Below are 24,636 nucleotides of genomic sequence, written 5' to 3'. Positions count from 1 at the left end.
TCTAGCGAGATTTTGTTTTTAGTTTTTTTTGCATAGTGTTCTGTCACTATGAACGTCAGATCTCAAAAAAAAAAAAAGCTATTAAAATATGTAATCTAACGCAAGGCCTATTATTTATTTATCATTTCACACCTACAGCCAGTTTACAAAGAACAACGATGTGTTGCGTATTAGCTTGTCTGGCACCTAGTTGAACGAGTTGAGAGAGCAACTGCACGTAGCCACTAGCCAGTAACAGAACGGTCATTGCGGAGAGAGGCAAGCATGCAGCCAATATACACAACGACGAATCGACGATAGCGCGACACAATGGCAAACGGTGCGGTGCTAGGTCAGCGCCGGTCGGGGAAAATAAATAAATAAATAGACTCAGTCAATTGCCATGGTCTCCCCCAAATAGTGTGGGGAGGGGGGGCGCATTCAGGCCCTTCTGACCCTATGGTTCCATCACATTTGGAACCTTATTTCTGGAGCCGGTTTTATCACACTGTCAGAGGCTGAGCTGGTATGTTTGTCAGATGATGTCTGGACTCACACTGACCACTGTTCGTTCCCTCACAGGAGCTCGGAGCAGAGAAATCCAAGCTGGCTTCGCTGGAGTCTCGTCTGAGCGGCGAGCTGAGCACGCGCTCCGATGAGAACAACGCCCTGCAGGACCGCATGCAGGCGTCCTACCAGGACCACCTGGTGCAGAGCCAGACCCTCAACATGAAGGTGAGACGAGAGAGAGAGACCACCCATTACTTTTTACTCCAGTTGTTCCAAAACATTTTCAGCTGGATCAGCCTGGGCCCACTTGTACAATGGAAAGAGTCGTTTGAATCGAAAGTGTTCGCGTTCGCACACCCATCTGACCACTGTTAACCCATTGAAACCGGGAATGCATCTGTGTCATTTTAAGATTTCTTTAGCATTTTTTTTTTAAATTGCACATTGGTAATGCTGCACAAGGCTCCGCTTTGTATTTATTGCGTTTGTCCACGTTTTGGCCTGTTCAGACCTTCATGGTATATGTCCTGATGAAGGTCTGAACAGGCCGAAGTGTTGACAAACACAATAAATACAAAGCGGAGCTTTTTGTAGCGTTACCAGACAGTGTGCAGACTCTATTCCTTTTTTATGATACTTTTGTTTGTCTCGCACCGGGGCCACGGAGGTGCGTGCACTACCTTTTTCATGCGTCCCAGTATAGAGCCCTGGGGGACCCCGGTCAATGTACTATATCTCTGCTGTCCGGCAGCAACCAGCTAACTCCAAAAATGTTCATTTTTCAGGAAATGACAAAAACAAAACAAAAAGTGGAGTTAGGAGGTTTTGTTCATCATTGATAAGAACAGCTGAATGGACCTCCAAGCTCACAATGAGGTTGGAGGTCAAAAGGGGGTGGAGTTAGCTGGTTTAGCACAAAGTTTGAGGATCCAATGGAGTTAGCTGCTTTTGTCACGAGGGCTTTTTAATACTTTTCATTGGTTCAATATTTTTTTAATCAACACACAGACGTAAAGGGTGTTCAATAGCACTGATTTATGGAAAAAATATGCAAAAGCGAAAAAATGGAGTTTCTGCCCAACAGCAACGATATATTAAGTGTATTAAGATTCTATGCCATGTTGATGAATTCAATACATAGGCCCACAATGGAAACAAGTCCCCAGGAGTTGTTTTTGTGTTATCCTTTTGGCCTTAATGTCTGACTGTACTTCCGTGCTGTTTACATTTCCGACTAATAAAGTATTCAATCAATCAAAAAGGGTTGAAGTGGTTAGTGTAGTGGTTAATAATGACGGTGTGGTTGTGTTGTGACCTCCTCTCCCTCCAGATCACCAGTCTCCAGGAACAGCTGGAAAACGGACCCAACGCACAGCTGGCCCGACTGCAGCAGGAGAACTCCATACTGAGAGACGCTCTGAACCAGGCCACCAGCCAGGCGGAGAGCAGGTATATACCTGTCTGTCTGTCTGTCTGTCTGTCTGTCTATCTGTCTGTCTGTCTGTCTGTCTGTCTGTCTGTCTGTCTGTCTGTCTGTCTGTCTGTCTGTCTGTCTGTCTGTCTGTCTGTCTGACCGTGACATGCCCAAAACAGGGATTAGGTCATTAATCAATGATTTCATAAACTTATGAAAGGTTATGTTTTATTAGTTCATTACTAACCGAAAACCTTCGCAGGAAAAAATAGCAGATCTACAAGCTCTCAACGCGTCACAACGTGACGCGTTGAGAGCTTGTAGATCTGCTATTTTCGAAGAAATATCTGTATATATATAATAGGGTTATATATAATAGGGTTTCGTTGGTTAACCCTTTGCACTCCGTTCTATCCTGTGGCGGGTCTCCAGGCAGAATGCAGAGCTGGCCAAGCTGCGTCAGGACTGCGTGCGTCTGAGCAGGGAGCTGGGGGACAGGACGGACGGACGCCAGGCCGACGAGGAGTACAGGAAGTCCCTGGAAGCCAAGATGGCCGCCGGCGAGCAGCAGCTGGCCCAGATCCAGGTCAGAAGAAAAATCGCCCGACACGCCCACATAATGTCCATGTTTTCTGAACGAAAACGCAAAACCCATGTTTTCTGAACGAAAACGCAAGCTCATAGCAACACAGGTTGTTGCACACAGGTTGTTGAATTCCCCACTGGCAAGTGGCCAGGGCATTTATTAAATAAAACAGTTCAGGAAAAAAAGCAACTAAAAGTCTCTGTCCCTCTCTGGGAAATAAACTATGTCCTCTCAGTCCGTAGAGCACTCCTGCTCTCCTCCTGCCCTACACACACACACACACACACACACACACACACACACACACACACACACACACACACACTGCCCTCAAACATTTCTTCTCTCTTGATTTCCACCTGGCCCAGGTGGGTGTAGCCTCTCTGCAGTGCCTTAGATTGACAACAAGGCCCCTATCACCATGCCTCTCACCCTGTCCCTCACCCCTCTACAATATATATATATTTCTTTATTATATTTTTTTCAAAAAATATTTTTAGAATCGGCCTCAGGTCTTGTTAAAGGAGCACTTCACCCATTTTCAACCTTACCCCCCCCCCCCCCCCCACCCCCTACCAAAAAAACTAAAAGGTGTCATAAGTTGTCCGTGGCAGTGAATGAGTTAACTCATTCAGTGCCACATGACGTCTAAGACGTCCGTTTTTATCGCCATTGTTAAGCCCTGAGCGCCACGTGACGTCTAAGACGTCATAAAAAAAAAAAAAAAAAAAAAAGTTCTGAACCCAAGATATCATGATTTGAAAATGTGCAGCTCCATTCACTCTTTGTTTAACTTTTTTTGTTTGTTTAAAGTTTTACAAGTCACTGTTAGGAGGGTCCGTCATTCTGTCCGTCTGACTGTCCATCTGTCTGTGTGTCCCCTCTGTCCCCCCTGCAGGAGGAACTGAACCAGCAGCTCTTGCAGTCCCAGGAACAGGTGGCTAAGAGCCAGCAGGACGCTGCCCTCATCAGCGGTCAGTACAGTTTGGTTTAGCCCTCATCTTGCCATGGTGTTTATGGACAACATGACGTCTAGATCAGCGGGTCTCTAATTTTTTTTGGGTGCCCTGTAGGGCTGTCAACTTTCCTCAGAAATGATATTCGAATATTGGTCTTAAAAATTGGCAGATATTCAAATATATTCGAATAGTATTATTATTATTATTATAAACATTTATTTAAAAAGAAATATATATATATTTTTCAATTTTATTTTGACAGAAACAATACAAAAAACAATGTATCGAGTGCTCGGATCCAATAAAACATATCTTTTGTTTGTTTTAATAACTTGATACATTGTTTTTTGTAATGTCCCTGTAAAATAAACATTAAAAAAGAAAACGTTTTTTATTTTTTTTATTTTTTTGATATTCGAATATTACTTTTCATATTCGAATATACATATTTTCCCCATATTCGAGGAATATTCGATATTCGAATATTAATTCACCAGCCCTAGTGCCCAGGGCACCTCTGTAAATAACAGCCCTACACGCACGTTATTCAAACATGACTACAGATGAGGGTAGGTGTGTTTTTAGATAACAACCTTTCTTGTCATTTCCACCTCAGAGCTGACAGAGACGGTGGCATCCACCGAGGCCCAGCTTCAGGCCCTCCAGGACCAGGCGGAGACACACACCCAGGAGGCCGCACCAGAGGCCGTGTCGGAGGTCGCGTCAGAGGTCGCATCGGAACCCCAGGTACAAACTAGAGTAGAAAATACTTACAACCCTAGTTACAATCAGTGGTGGAAAAAAGTACTCATATCTTTTACTCAAGTAAAAGCATCAATACGGCAACGTAGACATACTCTGTTTCAAGTAAAAGTCCAGAATCCTATATTTACTTGAGTAAAAGTACAAAAGTATCAAAATGTACTTAAAGTACCAAAATTAGAAAGTACTCATTATGCAGAATGTCCCATTTCACAAGTTTTCAAATGTATAACATCTTTTGAAAATAGCAGATCTACAAGCTCACAATGTGTCGCATCGCGACGCATTGTGAGCTTGTAGATCGGCTATTTTCAAATTGCCAAAATCTATACAGGGCATAAGTGGTTAATGTATGTTTTGTAATAATAATTCAAATCTACAAAGTAACCAGTAACTAAAGTTTTCAAATAATTGTATTGGAGTAAAAGTACAATATTTTCCTCCTGATGTAGTGGACTAGAAGTAAAAGTACTGAAAACTGGAAATACTCAAGTAAAAATACCCAAAAATTGTACTGTCAAGTGCAGTACTTGAGTAGATGTACTTAGTTACTTTACACCACTGGTTGCAACTACAGTACAAGGTTCTGTAGGAACTCAGTAAAAAAATCCTGAATTGAAGAAGATTCAGGAATGAATCCTTCAGAAATGAGTCAACATGAATATGTTCATCAACAGGTGGACCAGGCGTCTGAGGTGGAGGAACTGAAGAACTGGTAGGATTGTTTTCTTTGAGGATTCACTTGGACAATCGAATCATTTGCAGACTATTGCAGAACATGAAGCATAATATGAGTTTCAGTAATATTGACGTGTGTGTGTGTGTGTGTGTGTGTGTGTGTGTGTGTGTGTGTGTGTGTGTGTGTGTGTGTGTGTCCAGTCTGAAGGACAAGGAGGACCAGATGAACGTACTAGAAGAGGAACTGAAACAGCTGAGATGTGAACTGGAGCTGACCAAATCCACCAGGTCGGTATACATACTGTACACATTGACACCCACAGTGAGGAGAGGTCTGTGATTCGGTGCCTTGCTCATGGGCATGTTGAGTTTGATTCCAGTTAAGCAGGCATGGTACAAAGGAACTGAGATGTTTGTTAGACATGTAAAATGTGTGAACTGTTTCCACAGTGTTGAGGAGGTAGAAGAGGGAACGGCATCAGCTGAAGAACAACAACAACAGACGGACATCTCTGTAAGTCTGACCTCAGACCAGTTTAATGTGTTTTTGAGACTTTTAAGGCTTTTCGTCTGTTCTCCTTGAAGTGTTAACATATCCTTGTGTTTTCGTTGAAGAGCGATGTTGTGATTCAATCATCAATTTGGTTCTCAGTTGTATTACTTTTATTTCCAAATATGGCAACATGGAAATCAATCATCATCGATTAAATATTTCAAATTAAATCAAACAATGTATTACAAAATTCTACAAGAAAGTTGTCCCTGACTGGTGGTTGATATAACTTATTAAGTTATGTTTTTTGGTATCTTTGTTATTTTTTTGGTAAAAACATCAAACTAAACAAAAATGTTAAAGCACTATATTATAATAGTAATTATTGTTATATATAGAGTGTTTAACAGGGGTTTACTTGTCTTTCCAGTGCTTTAGTAAACACATTTTCAGGTCGGGATACCAATTATACCCAAACAACCAATCTGATTTGACCAACCTGTGTCGTATCTGGTCATATTTAATATACCAGTATGCAAGTAAAAATAGATGGCTAAAGTAAAAACATATAGAATGTAACTAAAGAAATATATACTACTACAGTTAAAGTTAAGCTGAATAGTGTGTTGACTCAGAGCCAGACACACTGGCGTCTGCTAATCAATCAGGGACACTGCATGCAGCTGTGAAGTACAGTCATTTAAATGTCTTTGTCTTCCCATCCTGCTCACACCTTGAGCAGGGGAAGATAGAGAGACAGTACCATTTGCCGATGTTCAAAGGACTTCAGCTGCTTGATCAAACAGGTGGGGGGATCATTGACCCCCACCTCACATGAACTATCTGTATCCTAATGTGAAGCTATTGTGATATAAAGGCTGAACTAAAATGTAACTCAGGACTAGGACAGTCTCACACGACGTGAGGCTGTGTGTGGGACAGGGGCTTCTGCCCCTGGCTCTATGCTGTTTGCTGCTATGATGAATAAATGGTGAATCAATGATGGAAAACCTGGGAACCTGATGTCTCTTCTCCTCCACTTCTTTGTAACATCTACCAGCCTGCTAACCCGCGTTTTGGGCCTCATTTTGACACGATACCTGTTTTATGATTATGCTTTTGTGTTCTTGTGTTGCAGACTCCAAACATGGCTGAAATGGAACTTCTACAGAGCAGGTAGGGGGCTCATTGTAACACACAAATTATTTGCATTGTGGTTATGGATTATTAACACGTGGTACTTTGATTTGAGGGCTGCATCTATCAATCATTTTCTTAACGCTTATTCTATCGATGGCTTTTTAAATTAATAGAATAATCGAGAAGTGTTTTTTTTATATACCGTATCAACAAATTGACATGGAAAAATTCCAATTGATTTGTCTGATTAAGCACTTAAGCTGTATTTTTTCATGCAACATGTTGCGCAAAAATAGCAGATCTACAAGTGTACAACACGTTGCGTCTCGAGATATGCTATTTTTTGGACAGTTGTTACTGTCCAAAAAAAAATTATTTGATTAAAACATTTTATAATCAGTGGGATAAAGTTATCTCCAGATTCATCTGGCACGGTGAAAAACCCAGAGTCAGCTTTAAGCTTTAAGACTCAAAGGAGAAAGGTGCTATGGCTGTACCACGTCTCAAAGACCATTACTTTTCTGCTCAAATCACACCATTTATTAATGTGTGTACCGAAGAGTACCATGCCAGATGGAAAGATATTGAAATGTCATTGATTAAGGATCCCCCAATTAAGGCAATACTGGGCAATAACGATCTGGAACTCTGTTGGAGAAGAATATGGATTACATTACAGGATAAATGAAGAATAAATAGATGGTGTGCTTATGACCCTGATTTTAAGCCCAACCAATTAGACGCTAGATTAAAAAAACTGGACAAACAAAGGAATAACAACATTTTATTCAATACAAAAGACAACTAAGAGATTTCCAGACGTTGACAGAAAAATATGCCCTTAGATTCTAAGGGCATATTTTTTCTTAAGATATCGGCAACTACGGCATTATTTGAATCGAAGTATATTTAAAAAATCCATTAGAATTGGAGGATCCATCCTCTATTGAAAGAAATCATACGAGCCTATTCGTCAGAGTCGAATGGAGGCATTATTTGCAGATTGTATAAGGGCTTTATGACAAAAGCATTAATTCGACAGAATATGTGGTAAAAAATAAGTGGGACAACAAAGGTAAGAGATTTAAAATGAGGAATGGCACACACTGTTTTGATTCACAGTGGAAATGTGCCAACTCACTCATGGAGAGAATAGGCTCTATGCACAGCAGCCATATTATCACTTCCTTCACAGGTGTTACCAATGATACTAATGAAGGCTCTGTTCCATTTATAGTGACACAGTGGTATTCAGACTTTTTAATTTCCACGACCACCATAACTCTTGAGAGTGTACAAATGGAACCAAATGGACCCTTACGGGTCCATTTGGTTCCATTTGTACACTCTCAGAGTTACACACCCGTAAGAGGCCACTTGGAACCCCCTCAAGGAACCATTAGGGTCCCTGGACCCCAATTTTAGACCCACTTGGTGTAACAGAGTGTTTCCAGTGAGCTAGCATGCACAATATCAGCACCTTGACTCTGTTTGACCAGAATGGAACAGAGCCTTCATTTATGGCAACACCTGTGAATTTCTTCACACTATGGCTGCTGTGCGTAGAGCCTATTGGGGTTGGAAATGTCTAATTAGGTTTTTTATCACTCCAAACCAGAACACACATTTTGCGGGAGAAGACGCAAAATGCTGGAGACTGTGTGGTAGTCAGAATGCTAACCACTGGAATATACTCTGGGACCGCTCGGTAATGAGACATTTATGGACAGAAATACACAGTGGTGGACAAAGTATAATACTCAAGTAAATGTACTTAGTTACTGTCCAACCACTGAGAAATACACAAGACACTGGAAGTTGTATTCAATATGGAAACACCTTTTCAGTTTGATATTTTCTTTCTTTTAAAAACAGTTTGCTTAATGGCCCTCTTACAATAGAGGATTGGGCAGATATAATAATATTTTATTTTATTTACATAATGGAGAAAAATAAATACTTTTCACTTTGCCTACCAATGGAAAGATTTAGTCAATTATGGTCAAACTGGGTTGCATAAGTCAGACAAGGTTTTTGCTTTAGGGAGATAGCATATTCATAGATTTAATGTTTGTAGAGTAGTTGACTATGGATTTTGTTCTACCATGTGATTGTCTTTCCTTCAATACTTGATACACCGCTTTAGGGTCAGTGGAAAGCCATTTATATACTACATAATTGTAGTATTTTTAGTATTAGGATGTAAAGGTTTGGAATGTCTCCTGCCACAGTAGGGTGCAGTATTGTTTATTGTACATCCCTGGTCTGGTCTCAGACCATATATCGTTTTTTTGGGTGTTTTTTTGCCGACCCAAAGGAGGCATATGTGTGTACCCTGCTTAAAAAACAGCTTAGACCAGCTAATACCAGCTAAAACCAGCTAATACCAGCCAATACCAGCTAAAACCAGCTAAAACCAGCTAATACCACCATAACCAGCTAAAACCAGCCAATACCAGCTAATACCAGCTAAAACCAGCTAAAACCAGCTAAAACCAGCAACGATCGTAAGCTGTTTTTTGCTGTTTTTTTTCCAGCAGGGTAATAATTCATGTAGCTTAGATATATATTTCAATCTAAGCTACATCTTATTCACCTGTTTCCTAGGCTTTTCACTGTGTTCCACTTCCTGTCTTTTGATCCAATGAAATCCAATGAAACCGGTCAGATGACTAATGATATCCAATGAAATCCGACAGGAAGTGGAAAACACACAGCCAAGAAACAGGTGTATACAGGTGTCTTGTTAACGAGCACTCTGTAAAGAATACGTTGATACTGTGTGGTAGTATGTACACACTTGTCCTTTTTCTAAATAAATAAAGTTTAGAAAAGGAAAAAAAGAACTGTAAAATCGATTAAATCAACTAACTGTTACACCCTTAAAGGGATAGTTCACCCCAAAAAAATCACCCACCTATCGATTAGTCACCCCATGGAGACTTGAATTCATGAATATTTTTTTGTTTTTGTCGCATTCGTAAGCCAATAATTTGATGACCAGCAGCGGTTCCGGTAGGAGACACAGAGTGTCTCCTTTGTGTGTCCTACCGGAACCACTGGCTACCGGTCCGCTGGTCATCAAATTATTGGCTTAATTAGGAATGTGACAAAAACAGAAAAATATCCATGAATTCAAGTCTCCATGGGGTGACAAATCGATAGGAAAAAAAAATGTTTTTTTGGTGAACTATCCCTTTAAAGACAGGAGAGCAGATAGGACAGTGTAGCAGGTGGATGTTGACGCGTTAAACCCTGACAGAACGTTGTGTTTTTTTTTGTGTGGGTCCAGTCTGCAGGAGAAGGAGCTGCTCATCTCCTCGCTCACAGAGCAGCTGGAGGCTCTGAAGACACAGCTGGACACCGCAGGGGAAAGCCCGGCGGTAAGTTCACACACACACACACACACACACACACACACACACACGCACACACACACACACACACACACACACACACACACACACACACACACACACACACAGGCCCGTGTTCAGGTATTGGCATCAAAATATACTTAAAGTATCAAAAGTGAAAGTTCTTAAATTGTTTGAAAATAGAAGATCTACAAGCTCACAATGCGTCGCGATGCGACGCGTTGTGAGCTTGTAGATCTGCTATTTTCAAATAGCCTCTGTGTAAAATAGGGCTGAAGTGGTTAATGTGTTTTTTATAATATAATGATTGGTAACAGTCTTCCACGCCGACATCTCGCCACTCCGACTAGTGGCTTCCGCGTGCGGTTAGGGTTAGGGTGAGGGTTAGGTATAGGGTTCGTTAACGTCGGAAAGGCGACATGTCGGAAAGCCGCCATGTAACCATAATAATGTATATCTGCAAAGTAACTAGCAACTAAAGTTTTCAAATAATTGTAGTGGAGTAAAAGTACAATATTTGTCTCTGAGATGTAGTGGAGTAGAAGTAAAAGTACAGAAATTTTAAAATACTACAGTAAAGTAAAAAAATACCTCAAACTTGTTCTTAAGTACAGCACTTGAATAAATATACTTAGTTACTTTACACCACTGCCAACCAGCAACCATCAACATTCCATATTTGATTTCCATGCATTCAGTGCACGTCCAACCGACCAAGTGCTGAACGTTGGATGTTTTGTTTAATGCATTGATATTTTGTTTTCATGCTACTTATCTTATGGAAGGTGCATTTAATGTAAATTTACTAGATTAAATATAATAAGCTTAGGCTTTTTCTCAGTTTAAAAGAAGACGGGGAAGGAGGAAAAAGTGATTGTTTTGGTCACTGTTTTGATTGTGTGATTTCTTTGCTGTTGCTCTAAACAAAGATGCATGTTCGCTGAAAGACGTAAGGACGATCTAAACTAAACTAAACTAACTAAACTGACATTTAACTTAAACCGTTAAGACCGGGAACGCATCTGTGTCATTTTTAGATTTCTTTGGCAATTTTTTTAAAAAGTCTTGAACATTTTGTGCAAATCTTTGAATATGCATATTTTAAAGCGAGCATTTGTAACTGAAATATTTCCTTCTGGAGGTCCCCGGAACAACATATTTTACGCGTGTTTGCTTTGAAAAATATATATTCAAAGATGTGCGCGATTCTTTCAGATCTACAAGCTGAGCTTCTATTTTTGAATAGCCAAAAAAAAACAATAGGCTCTATGCACAGCAGCCATGTTATCACTTCCTTCACAGGTGTTACCAATGATACTAATGAAGGCTCTGTTCCATTTAGTGTAGAACAGTGGTTTCCACGACCCCCATAACTCTGAGAGTGTACAAATGGAACCAAATGGACCCTTACGGGTCCATTTGGTTCCATTTGTACACTCTCAGAGTTACACACCTGTAAGGGGCCATTTGGAAGCCCATGAGGGTCCCTGGACCCCAACTGTAGACCCACTGGTGTAACAGAGTGTTTCCAGTGAGCCACCATGCAACAATATCAGCACCCTGACTCTGTTTGACCCGAATGGAACAGAGCCTTCATTAGTATCATTGGTAACACCTGTGAATGTCTTCATAATATGGCTGCTGTGAATAGAGCCTATTACACAGATGCGTTCCCGGTCTTAATGGGTTAAACCCTATATAGCCCCACTTAATTCAAATCTGTTAACGACAACCATGTTATATTTGTGAATTTATAATCGCTCCACTAAAGCTCTGAAAATAGCCGTTCAGGTGATTAACGCGGCTGGTTCCCTGTTGCAGGCGGACACTACAGTGGACACAGAGGAAGGGACAGAGACAGAGGGACAGGTGCCAATAACACTTCTCTCTCCTTGTATCCCTCCTTGTTAGTTTTTTTGCACTGGTGTAAAGTAACTACATTTACTCAAGTACTGTACGATTTTGAGGTATTTTTTTTACTTTACTGGAGTATTTCCAATTGTCAGTACTTTTACTTCTACTCCACATCTCAGAGGCAAATATTGTACTTTTACTCCACTACAAGTATTTGAAAACTTTAGTTACGACCGTAGTTACTTTGCAGATATAAATGATTATATTATAAAACATACATTAAAGGTAGGGTAAGTGATATTTTTTGGTTAAAACAAAAAGTATTTTGTTAAAAGGTTAAAATACTATATTCTGATAGTAATCATTGCTATAGAGTGTTTGTTCAGTAACAGGAGTCTCCCCGTCTCTCCAGCTCTTTAATAAACAGAAAATACATTTTTCGGTAGGTGTCAAAATCTCAGCCAATCAGGAGAAAGTACCCATTTTTAAGCTTAATTTGTATAGTGTTCCAGTTCCAATTTTGCCTGCTCATTTCTTAGTGTCATCACTTCCAATTTCACTTGTTTAATCTGTATCCTGATTGAGTTCTCTGTCCTGATTGAATAAAATTGGAAATGAAACTGAAACTGAAACGAAAATGCATTTTCTGTTTAATAGAGGAGGTGGAGAGACGAGGAGACTCTTAATACTGAACAAACACTCTATAGCAATGAGTACTATCAGAATATAGAGCTATTTAACAATTATTTTAACCAACGCAAATCACTTACCCTACCTTTAACCAAGTCAGCCCTATTATATACCTAGGCTATTTGAAAATAGCCGATCTACAAGCTCACAACGCGTCGCAGAGCCTTTTAGTACTTTTACTTTTGATACTTTAAGTATATTCTGTTATTTTTTTTAACAGAATATTTTTACATTGTGGTATTTCTACTTTTAGTTAAGTAAAATATCTGAGTACTTCTTCCACCACTGTTCTCTCTGCACTCTACATATGACTATTTACTAGGGCTCTGTATCGTCTGCTATCTCACGATTCGATTTTCATTCTTGGGGTCACGATTCTGATTTTTTTCAAAACAAACGATTCTCGATTGCATTTTTTTTTCCAGATTCAAAACGATTTGCAATTCAAAAATATTCTCAATTCAAAACGATTCTTGATTCAAAACGATTCTCGATTCAAAACGATTCTCGATTCAAAACGATTCTCGATTCAAAACGATTCTCGATTCAAAACGATTCTCGATTTAAAACAATTCTCGGTTCAAAACATAGGATTTCAGGATCTACTCCAGTCTGCTGGCATGAAAGCAGAGTACAATTACGTAGCTTTTTACATTTTTTAATTACATAGATTTTTTGAAAATGAGAATCGATTCTGAATCGTCCAACATTAGAATCGCAATTCGAATACGAATCGTTTTTTCCCATACCCCTATTATTTACCTATTTTCATGTTTATTGACTAGAGTTGACTGGTTGACTGCTCATTCCGATCTCACACTTGTAAGTGTCTCTGGATAAGAGCGTCTGCTAAATGCCTAACATTGTAAACTGTAAAGTGTAAATGTGTTGGTGTCTGTGCAGGAGACAGAGGGGACAGAGGGAGACAGACGGGTGTCCGCGCTGGAGGAAGAAGTGAGACAGCTGAAGGAGGAGGTGGAACAGAACAAGAGCAAGAACGCTGTAAGTCCTTCGTATGCGGCCACTTGAATCACTTGAACCCTAGCGTCCAATAGTGGAGGAACTCACATTTTGTACTTAAAGGAATATTTCACTTATGTTATCTTTTTGGGTCATTTCATCGTCTAATCAGGCTTTTGTGAGCCCCCTGGACAGTTTTTAAGTTGCTTCATTCAGCATTTAGATATTTGATATTCATTTTATCAGACATGCCCCCTTCCCATACAAACCCATTGTAACTTCAAAAAACATGGCCCCCTCACGTATTAGGTGGGCAGCATGAGTCACCAAATCCAAGGACAGGTGTTTTCGATTTATCTAACATGGTTAAAATGGAGTTTGAAGTTATAATGGGTTTGTATATGAAGGGGGCGTGTCTGATAAAATGTCGTGTCTGATATCAAATACCTAAATACTGAATAAAGCAACTTTAAAACTGTCTGGGGTGCTCACAAAAGCCTGAGTAGACGATAAAATGACCCACGTTTTTTTTTAAGTGAAATATCCCTTTAAGCAAAAGTAACCATACTGCAATACTGTCATTTTTAATGATGTGTGTTATTTTGATCTCTTATTCCAGGAGTCAGGAAGTGAGACTGAAAGTGATCAGCCATTTGAAAGGTATGTGACGTGAGCAAGATATCTGTGTGTGTACATGTGCACGTTTTCGTGTTGTATTTGTGTCTATTGGCAGGGGTGCAATAACTGGTGCGCAGGTGCGCATGCGCACCCAAAATAAATAATGCGCGGCACATCAGACGACGCGAGGCGCTTTTGCGTACCAACAGCTGGGACAGGAATTTCCAAGCTTTTATTTTTGAGCAAAACTACAAAATAAAAGCCTGGAGATCGAGGCTAGGAATTTACTTCCTGAAGCCACACTCACACAATCACGCTAAAGCATGCGTCGGCCCCATGTACAGCCATTAGGCGCAGGGGGAGGGGACGCATGCTGCACGTGATTGTGTGAGTGTCTCACATCGCCTCGCATCGCCTCGCTGCGTGCACCCAGCCAGCAGCGGCTGTTAGAGGAACTCGTCACCGATGATAAACACACCGTAATGGTGCAAAATATGCCGTGAACGTCCCAAACTGGCGGATAAAAGCAGCGCAGCACAGGCCACCAACCTTGGGGGCTTCACCAAACGGTGTGAGGAAAAAAAACGGCGAAAATCGTCTGAATTTGGAAGCAGAGCGTCCTTTTTTTTCTCGCGCAGCACCCCCCCCCCCCCCCCCCCTGTCCGATGGGCACCGTGCTGATTCACTAAGTACAAATCTGTCTTTAACCCATTAAGGCCTGAGGTTCTGATTACAAATTGTTAGTTAGTTAGTTAGTTAGTTAGTTAGTGTTGTGTTATAATGAAATAGTCAGTATGTACAGTGATGTGTTGTGTAAGCTAATGGATGATGATGATGTGTTGTTAGTTTGGAGAAAGACTCCCAGCTGTTATCTCTGGAAGACGAGCTGCAGAGCGTGAAGGAAGAGATGGAAAGCATGAAGAACAAGAGCAATGTGAGTCCCTGCTTTCCGTCTGCTGGTTTGTGAGTTAAATAAGTGTTCGATAGCTCTGTATTCTGATAGTGACCATTGCTATAGAGTGTTTGTTCAGTAACAGGACTCAGTAGCAGGAGTCTCCCTGTCTATCCAGCTCTTCAGTAAACAGAAAACACATGTTAAGGTCGGGGCTACCGATTTCGTCCAATCACGAGCGAGAACTGGTAAAGGATACAGGATAAACAAGTGAAATTGGAAGTGATGAAACAAATGAATGAGCGGATAAAATTGTAACTATACAATTTACGCTGATAAATGGGTTCTCTCTCCTGATTGGAGGAAATCGGCAACCTGCCTGAAAATGAATTTTCTGTTTTATCAGCTGGAGAGACGGACAATGATTACTATCACAATACAGAGCTTTAACTTTTTAACAACAAAAACCCAAGGAAACAAAAATACAACTTAAAAGATTCTACCCTATACCTTTAGCCCATTAAGACGAAAAAATAGCAGATATACAAGCTCGTAGCGCGGCACCGAGTGCCACGCTACGAGCTTGTAGATCTGCTATTTTTTTTAAATTGTGAAAGTGTGTGCAAATCTTTGAATATATATTTTAAAGCAAACATTTTTCAACTCAAATCTTTGCTTCCGGGGGGTCCCTGGAACAACATATTTTGAAATGGGGGTCTGCGTTCAAATACATATCATTTTGGGTGGTCCTTGACATTAAAAAGTTTGAGAATCACTGATATAATAGCAACATAGGTTTCTTCAAAAAACTCTTAGGATTTAGAAGCCATTTTGTAGAATCACAAGAAGCAAAGATTTGAGTTAAAAATGTTCGCTTTAAAAATACATATATATTCACAGATTTGCACGCATGTTCATGATTTTTCAAAAAATAGCAGATCTACAAGCTCATAGCGCGGCACTCGGTGCCGCGCTATGAGCTTGTAGATCTGCTATTTTTCAATAGCCAAGGTATAAGATAATGGTTAGAGAGGTTAAAATCTAAAATGACAGATGCGTTCCAGGTCTTAATGGGTTAAGTGTTCATTGTGACTCGCTGTTGTCCTCCTCAGGAGCTGAGAGAGAAGAACTGGTCGGCCATGGAGGCTCTGTCTGCTGCTGAGAGGCTGAACGAGGAGAGACTGGTCCAGGTGAAAGCAGACCTGGTCAGTAGAAACACCGGCATAGACTCAATACATATCTCTGCTGTCCGGCAGCAACAACCAGCTAACTCCAAAAAAAAAAATCATTTTTCAGGAAATGAACAAAAAACAAAACAAAAAGGTAGGAGTTAGGAGGTTTTTGTTCATCATCGATAAGAACAGCTGAATGGACCTCCAAGCTCACAATGAGGTTGGAGGTCAAAAAGGGGGAGGAGCCTGGAGTCAGCAAAACCAGCTAACTCCACCCCCCTTTGGTGGAGTTAGCTGGTTTTGTCAGAAGCGCTTTTTAATACTTTTCATTAGTTCAGTATTTTTTCAACCAACACACAGACATAAAGGGTGTTCAATAGCACTGATTTATGGAAAAAAAATGCAAAAGCGGAAATATGGAGTTAGCTGGTTTCTGCCGGACAGCAACGATATACCTTTACACCTTCAGCATGTAAACCACGTGTGTGTGTGTGTGTGTGTGTGTGTGTGTGTGTGTGTGTGTGTGTGTGTGTGTGTGTGTGCGTGTGCGCGTGTGTGCGCGTGCGTGCGTGTGTGTGTGTGCAGTCTGCAGCCGAGGATAAGGTCACAGAGTTCCAGAAATCACTCCAGACACTCTTCCCTGAAGTTCCCATGGAAACTGATCAGGTGTGTGTGCTTGTTTATCTCACCCCCTATGAGGGGGGGGGCTTGTCTGTCATTATATTGTAAAACATTAAAAAATTCAAACAAACTGCAGCGCTCACTGTGTCACACCATGATGCAGGCGCGCACCATATGAGATACTGTATGTAGTATCTACTATATAGGTCGTATAGTGGTTTACATAATATGAATTATTTGTGTGTTTGTGGGTGGGAGGGGGTCTCAGCTGTTTGTCAGATGTAAGCGGGGGTTCCTGTGTCAGTAGAAATGACGTTAAGCTACAGGTAGAACAGCAGCTATTGATAGACCTGTTTAGACAGGTATGATATGTTTAGCAGCCTCAGTATGTATGTTTATGACTGTGTCAGTGCTAGAATAAGACATGGTGTATAAGATATGTTTATTAGTGTGTTGTTATTGTAGTTATAGATATTATTAGTGTGTTGTTATTGTAGTTTTAGATATAATTCTTATTGGTTGTTGTGTGCAGGAGTCCTGGCTGGAGGCGTTCACAATGAAAGCTCTGGAAGTGAAAGTACAACACAGTACAACAGACCTAGAACACACTAACAGCTCAGAGGTAAGAACACACATGAACAAATCAATCATCAATCGATGATTGATTTGTCCCAAACATTTGTTTTCAAACAAAAATGTTTGAAAATAGCAGAACTACAAGCTCACAAAGTGTCGCGATGCGACGCGTTGTGAGCTTGTAGTTCTGCTATTTTCAAATAGCCTATGTATAAAATAGGGCTAAAGTGGTTAATGTATGTTTTATAATGTAATAATGTATATCTGAAAAGTAACTAGTAACTAAAGTTTTCAAATTTGGATCTGAAATGTAGTGGAGTAGAAGTAAAAGTATTGGAAATTGGAAATACTCAAGTAAAGCACAAATACCTCAAAAACAGTACTTAAGTAAATGTACTTAGTTACTTTCCACCACTGGTCCCAAATGTATGCTGTTTTTGACATCCACTAAGAGAAAACGATGCGTTGTGAGCTTGTACATCGGGCTAAGGCAAAAATGACAAATCTTCACGCCAGATCGCTATTTTCAAAAAAATGCAATTTTTTTTGAAAAAAACGGCACCGAGTGCCGCGCTACGAGCTTGTAGATCTGCTATTTTTGAAAAATCGTGAAAATGTGTGCAAATCTTTGAATATATATATTTTTAAAGCGAACATTTTTAACTCAAATCTTTGCTTCTGGGGGGTCCCTGGAACAAAATATATTGATGGGGGTCCGCGGCCAAATACATATAGTTTTGGGGGTCCTTGACATGAAAAAGATGGAGCACCACTGATATAGAAACATACGTTTTCCAGAATACTGTTGGGATTTAGGAGACATGTAGAATCGGCTTCAGGTCTCAATGGGTTAAAATAATATTGACCTGCCCTAAATAGAGTGGACAGGTTGAAAGTGGTTAAAGAAGGAAAACTGAAGGAAGGAGCAGAAAATAAAAGTGTTTTTCTTTCATCCGGGTGTTATTGTTACACCAGGTTAAACCAGGAACCTTGTCATTTTTGTTCCAGGATGTGTTGTTGAAGCTCCAGGAAACAGAGGAGGCCCAGAAGAGCATGCAGACAGAGTGCGAACAGTACAGGACTGTTCTGGCTGAAACGGTGAGGAATACACCTTTAATATGATCACATTACTCTACACCAGTGCTGGGAGAAGTACTCTGATATTTATTATGAAAGTTTGAATACCACAATGTAGAAATATTCGATTACAGGTCAAATTCTTGCATTCCCCATTAAGACCTGGAACGCATCTGTGTCACTTTAGATTTCTTTGGCTATTCAAAAAAAGCAGATATACAAGCTCATAGCGCGGCACTCGGTGCCGCGCTATGAGCTTGTAGATCTGCTATTTTTGAAAAATCGTGAACATTTTTTTTTATATATATTTTTTCAAAAAACTGTTAAGATTTAGATTTTTTTTAAGAATCGCCTCAGGTCTTAATGGGTTAAAAACATTATTTAAGTAAAAGCACCAAAGAATTGGCATCAAAATATACTTAAAGTACTAAAAGTAAAAGTACTCCTTCTGCAGAATTTCCCCAGTTTTTTTCAAACATTTTCAAAATGTCTAATATTCTTTGTGTGTTGCGTGTGTGTGTGTGTGTGTGTGTGTGTGTGTGTGTGTGTGTGTGTGTGTGTGTGTGCGTGTGTGCGTGCATGTAGGAGGGCATGTTGAAGGCTCTCCAGCAGAGTGTGGAGGAGGAGGAGCAGGTGTGGAACAGCAAGCTGTCAGAGGCAGAGGAACAGCGTGAGGCGGTGAGAACACATCACTAAGTACAACTCTGATGCTAGGAGAAGATTATAACTCATACATGGGGCAACTGGTGGCCCGGGGGCCACATGCGGCCCCCACCTTCACTTAATGCGGCCCGCAGGTTAATACTGATATATTATTGATTTCAGCTGTTGCAATTCCAGACATGCAAACATGACCCACTTTAATTCCAGTCTATATTAGTAGCCTAATGACTAGTATTACAATTCTTTTGTCTTTTTCATGTCCAATGTATTTGTATTTAAGTTCATAATGTTAACATAAGTATAACTAAATGCATTTGCAATTAAATAGAAATTTTACTTTTCTGGATTCCAATTAAAAAATAGAGCTTGTAGATCGTCTATTTTTTTGCTACTTTTGTGTGACATAGAATGGCGAAAAAAGTTAAAATACGGAGAGACAGTGAATGCAATGTGGCCCTCTGGAGTGAGTGTGGAAATATTATTGTGAGCTTATAAATCGTCTATTTTCTGCGAAGAGATTTGGTGTAGAGGGGGGGGAAAAGGAGTGGATCTAGTACATAGCCCTGGGGGGACTCCAGTCAAACTTAAGTAAGGTCTCGGGGTGTGAAGTGGATCAGATGAGGAGGTCTCTCCACACTAGTTGATGGTGATAGTTGTGTGTGTCCGTTGTGTCCAGGCTCTGGCCCGGGTGAAGGTTCTGGAGGAAACGCTAGAGACCACCACCTCAGGAGAAGGCATGGAACAGGTTAGTCTGTCTGTCTGTCTGTCTGTCTGTCTGTCTGTCTGTCTGTCTGTCTGTCTGTCTGTCTGTCTGTCTGTCTGTCTGTCTGTCTGTCTGCTTAGTATGCGTTAACCCATCATGACCGGGAACACATCTGTGTCGTTTTTAGACTTTTTAGACTAGCTAAAAAGCATTATTTTACACTTTTGGCTATTCAAAAATAGCACATCTACAAGCTCATAGCACGGCACTCGGTGCCGCGCTATGAGCTTCTAGATCTATTAAAAAAATAAAATAAAAATGTGTGCAAACTTTGAATATACATATTCTTTTGAATGGAACGTTTTTAACTCAAATCTTTGCTTCTGGGGGTCCCCTGGAACAAAAATATTTTGAGATGGGGTCCGCGGCCAAATACATATCATTTTGGTGGTCCTTGACATGAAAAAGTTTGAGCACCACTGATGTAGAAACATACGTTTATCAGAAAACTGTTAGGATTTAGAAGACATTTGTAGAATCGTCCTCAGGTCTCAATGGGTTGAGGTTGATGCTTTTATTCGCACTGAAAAATCGAGCTTATTCACAAATGTATGTCGCCTCATCGCGACGTAATATTCACATAGTGTGGATGTACTCATGACACAAAACAGCAGTTTAAATGAATGCTAAATTAAAGGTAGGGTAAGTGATTTGCGTTGGTTAAAATAATTGTTAAATAGCTCTATATTCTGATAGTACTCATTGCTATAGAGTGTTAGTTCAGTATTAGGAGTCTCCTTGTCTCTCCAGCTCTTTATTAAACAGAAAATGCATTTTCGTTTCAGTTTCATTTCCAATTTTATCCAACCAGGACAGAGAACTCAATCAGGATACAGATTAAACAAGTGAAATTGGAAGTGATGACACTAAGGAATGAGCAGACAAAATTGGAACTGGAACACTATACAAATTAAGCTTAAAAATGGGTACTTTCTCCTTATTGGCTGAGATTTTGACACCTACCGAAACATGTATTTTCTGTTTATTAAAGAGCTGGAGAGACAGGGAGACATCTGTTACTGAAAAAAAACCTCTATAGCAATGATTCCTATCAGAATATAGTATTTTAACCTTTTAACAAAATACTTTTTGTTTTAACCAAAAAATATCACTTACCCTTCCTTTAACCACACAAAACATATATGCTCCCAGTGTGTAAGAACCTTTAGAGAGACTGTATTATCCACCTCAATACAAACATGAGGTGGAGCGTGACTAGAGTAATGAAGAATCTGTTCTGTTCCATCCAGCTGAAGGAGCAGGTGATGCTGTTAGAAGCTCAGCTAGAGAAGCAGTTGGAGTCTGTCAACTTTACCCAGACTTACGCAGAGGAGATCGCTCAGGTACACTCACTGACTCACACGCACACACACACACACGCACACACGCACGCGCGCACGCGCGCGCGCACGCACGCACGCACGCACGCACGCACGCACGCACGCACGCACGCACGCACGCACGCACGCACACACACACACACACACACACACACACACACACACACACACACTTTGTTCTCTTCAGTCATTCACACATATTTACTGGATTACATTAAATGTGTACGTTTCAAGCTAAATGTTATTACAGTTAAGAGCTTTTGTAAGTGCGTCTGCTGTTTGTATTTCAGACTAATGGACTCCATAGCTGTGTGTGCGCAGCATGAATAATGCATTATCGATTGATTGGTGTTGAACGTGTGTGCAGTAATACATCACTATTGATGGATAAAAGTTAATATTCTGTGTGTTGTTGTGTGTGTGTGTGTGTAGCTGAAGGCTCAGTTATCAGGCAGTCAGAGGGAACTGGAGGCCACACAGACAGAAGCCCTGAAACAGTCAGAGGAGCTCACTATGGTACGTTTCCTCTACCCACAATGCACTGCTACAATGACATTACAGGGTCTCACATCACATATTATGCTACATGCTAATTAACCTTTTGAATTTCAAGGACCCCCAGTTTGATATGCATTAGGGCCACGGACCCCACAATTTGATACCATTTTCTTATCTCTGGCTCCCCCAATATACACTGTAAAATCCTCAGTGTTTACTTAACTCAGAGAGTGTACAAATGGAACCAAATGGACCCTCACGGGTCCATTTGGTTCCATTTGTACACTCTCTGAGTTACAGACCCGCAAGGGTCCATTTGGACCCCCTGGTGGGCCCCGAACCCGACGTTCAGAAACAGTGAAGTAGGCCTATGCTGTTTTGTCATCATCATTTTGTGTGCATACACATTTCATCTCTGACATACAATACTAACCAGACCACACGGAGTGTTAGGGAAGTGCACCATCTTGTGACAAAGCAGAGGTACTGCACATACATGTTCCTGTTTCACTGTGTTTGGCATTGAAATGTTTCGGTTCCAACAAATAACGTGTAAATAATGTGTTTAGAATAGAATAAATAACGACATTCTACATTTATTTAATAGAATAAATAACGACATTCTACATTTATTTAATAGAATAAATAACTACATTCTACATTTGTTTAATAGAATAAATAACGACATTCTACATTTATTTAATAGAATAAATAACTACATTCTACATGTATTTAATAGAATAAATAACTACATTCTACATTTATTTAATAGAATAAATAACGACATTCTACATGTGTTTAATAGAATAAATAACTACATTCTACATGTGTTTAATAGAATAAATAACTACATTCTACATGTGTTTAATAGAATAAATAACGACATTCTACATGTGTTTAATAGAATAAATAACTACATTCTACATGTGTTTAATAGAATAAATAACTACATTCTACATTTATTTAATAGAATAAATAACTACATTCTACATGTGTTTAATAGAATAAATAACGACATTCTACATGTGTTTAATAGAATAAATAACTACAGTACGTTATGTGTTTAGTAGAAGCGTAATTGAAGTTACGCCAGAGAGGTTTGGTGGCTGTGCGCGCCATGTATGTCGTTGTCGAAGATACCACAATGCATTGTGGCCTGTGGGATATTATTACCAGTGCTGTGTCCGGTATTGCATGCTGTAATGTTTCCCCTAATTTAGTATGCATTTCACGTACTGAGTAGCTACTAAGCTTCCAGACTGAAAAGTCTCGCATAATTTGGCATACTATTATGTTAGTCAGTGTGGAAAGTAACTAAGTATATGTACTCAATATTTACAAATTTACTTGAGTATTTCCAATTTCAAATACTTTTACTTCTACTTCACTACATCTCGGATCCAAATATTGTATTTTTACTCCACTACATTCATTTGAAAACTGTAGTTACTTTGTAGATTTTGATTATTATTACAAAACATACTGTATATTACCCACTTCAGCCCTATATACATTTCAGCCATTTGAAAATAGCGTCGCGATGCGACGCATTGTGAGCTTGTAGATCTGCTATTTTCAAAAGATGTTTATACATTTTGAACTTGTGAAATGGGACATTCTGCACAATGAGTACTTTTACTTTTGGTACTTTAAGTACATTTTGATACCAATACTTTTGTACTGTTACTCAAGTAAATTTTGAATTCCGGACTTTAACTTGTAACAAAGTATTTCTATATTGCAGCATTGATACTTTTAGTTAAGCACCCATTTTGAATACTTTTTCCACCACTGATAGTGTGACATTTTGGACGTACACCTATTTACCCACAATGCATTGGTAATGATACACCTACAGTGTGTGGGATGGAGGCGAGAAATGATGAAAATGAATTGATAAAAGAACCAAGGTGAACATCAATTCAATTCATTGATGAGCAACATATTTGACGATCACCTGGTTTATGATTTAGTAATATTTTCATAAACGCTGCAGTGGTGGACACAGTAGTACTTCAGTACTTGAGGTAAAGGATAGATACTCCTGATCAAATATTACTCAACTACAAGTGAAAGTTGCTCTGTCAAATTTGCACTTGAGTTGAAGTACTGGAGTAAAAATACGAATATTCAAAAGTACAATTTACAAAGCGCACTTTATTTTGAATATGTCTATGCATTGTTGTATAAAAAATATATAAATTTACCCCAATAATAATAATTTAAAAAAGCACATTTACAAGCTCACAATGTGTCACTATGCGATGCATTGTGAGCTTGTAGTTTTGCTATTTTCACTGTTAAATAGGGTTCATGTGGCTAATTAATTTGTATGTTTGTAAGTTTGGGTCCTGGGGGGGTCTACTCTCTACAACATTTGTCTTTGAAGTAAAGTACCAGATACTCAAATAAACGTACTTAAGTATACAGTACTCAAGTACATGTACTTGGCTACTGTCCGCCACCGGGGGGCAGCAGAGCGCCAGTGAACACAGCGTTCCTTCTTCCAGGTCAGACAGCAGCTGAAGGCAGCAGCAGCAGCCACGGAGCAAGACCCCGCCCCCCCACAGGTCAGGGGGCCGAGCCCACCCTGCATGGCGCTGCTGTTGGGTGCGCTTGTTTAGTTAACCCCCCAGGGTGGTCAGGATGGGTGGAGTTTTTGCTCCCTGGGCAAATAACAGTAATGCCAGTTTTTTTTTTTGTGTGTGTGCCTTTTACCCTTTTTTCTCCACGATGTAGTCGTTATGCCAATTGATTTCTCCCCGTCACACATTTCTGTGTGTTGCCACTTACCACTGCTGTTGTATCTGACTCACCTGCCAGTGAGGAGCCCCCACCGGGAGGACGTAGAGCCTTTGTCCTACTCCTCCTGCCCGACACTCCCTGCTGACAGGCTCCGCCCTGTAGGAGTGCATGCAGTGACTAATATCACCCTCCCCACCCAGTTTCCTTCCCCCAAACACAGGCCAATTGTGTTTGTATAGACGCTCGACAATTGGATTTAAACCCACAAC

General features: G+C 40.1%; 1 protein-coding gene across 5 annotated transcripts in view; it reads left to right on the top strand.

Moving 5' to 3' along the window:
• The window catches only part of rrbp1b (ribosome binding protein 1b), a 43,133-nt gene that overhangs the window by 10,611 nt on the left and 7,886 nt on the right, over window positions 1-24,636 (top strand). For 2 of the 5 annotated variants that reach the window (XM_084041624.1, XM_084041623.1), the window contains exons 8-30: window positions 562-714; window positions 1,820-1,938; window positions 2,336-2,489; window positions 3,388-3,463; window positions 4,065-4,195; window positions 4,888-4,925; window positions 5,090-5,176; window positions 5,339-5,402; window positions 6,520-6,557; window positions 9,814-9,904; window positions 11,720-11,767; window positions 13,346-13,444; window positions 14,022-14,062; window positions 14,867-14,954; window positions 16,025-16,117; window positions 16,670-16,750; window positions 17,238-17,327; window positions 18,290-18,379; window positions 18,944-19,036; window positions 19,698-19,766; window positions 21,035-21,127; window positions 21,557-21,640; window positions 24,133-24,192. In XM_084041624.1, the coding sequence (XP_083897750.1) occupies window positions 562-714; window positions 1,820-1,938; window positions 2,336-2,489; window positions 3,388-3,463; window positions 4,065-4,195; window positions 4,888-4,925; window positions 5,090-5,176; window positions 5,339-5,402; window positions 6,520-6,557; window positions 9,814-9,904; window positions 11,720-11,767; window positions 13,346-13,444; window positions 14,022-14,062; window positions 14,867-14,954; window positions 16,025-16,117; window positions 16,670-16,750; window positions 17,238-17,327; window positions 18,290-18,379; window positions 18,944-19,036; window positions 19,698-19,766; window positions 21,035-21,127; window positions 21,557-21,640; window positions 24,133-24,192 (1,980 nt within the window). The remainder of the gene's footprint in view (window positions 1-561; window positions 715-1,819; window positions 1,939-2,335; window positions 2,490-3,387; window positions 3,464-4,064; window positions 4,196-4,887; window positions 4,926-5,089; window positions 5,177-5,338; window positions 5,403-6,519; window positions 6,558-9,813; window positions 9,905-11,719; window positions 11,768-13,345; window positions 13,445-14,021; window positions 14,063-14,866; window positions 14,955-16,024; window positions 16,118-16,669; window positions 16,751-17,237; window positions 17,328-18,289; window positions 18,380-18,943; window positions 19,037-19,697; window positions 19,767-21,034; window positions 21,128-21,556; window positions 21,641-24,132; window positions 24,193-24,636) is intronic. The other 3 variants (XM_084041625.1, XM_084041626.1, XM_084041627.1) reach the window with 3 other exon arrangements.

This window comes from Gymnoscopelus microlampas, assembly GCF_963454915.1.
Source record: "Gymnoscopelus microlampas genome assembly, chromosome: 2".
Taxonomy (NCBI): domain Eukaryota; kingdom Metazoa; phylum Chordata; class Actinopteri; order Myctophiformes; family Myctophidae; genus Gymnoscopelus; species Gymnoscopelus microlampas.
The sequence above is the reverse complement of the archived record's forward strand: the minus strand, read 5'-3'. Positions and strand labels throughout refer to the sequence as shown.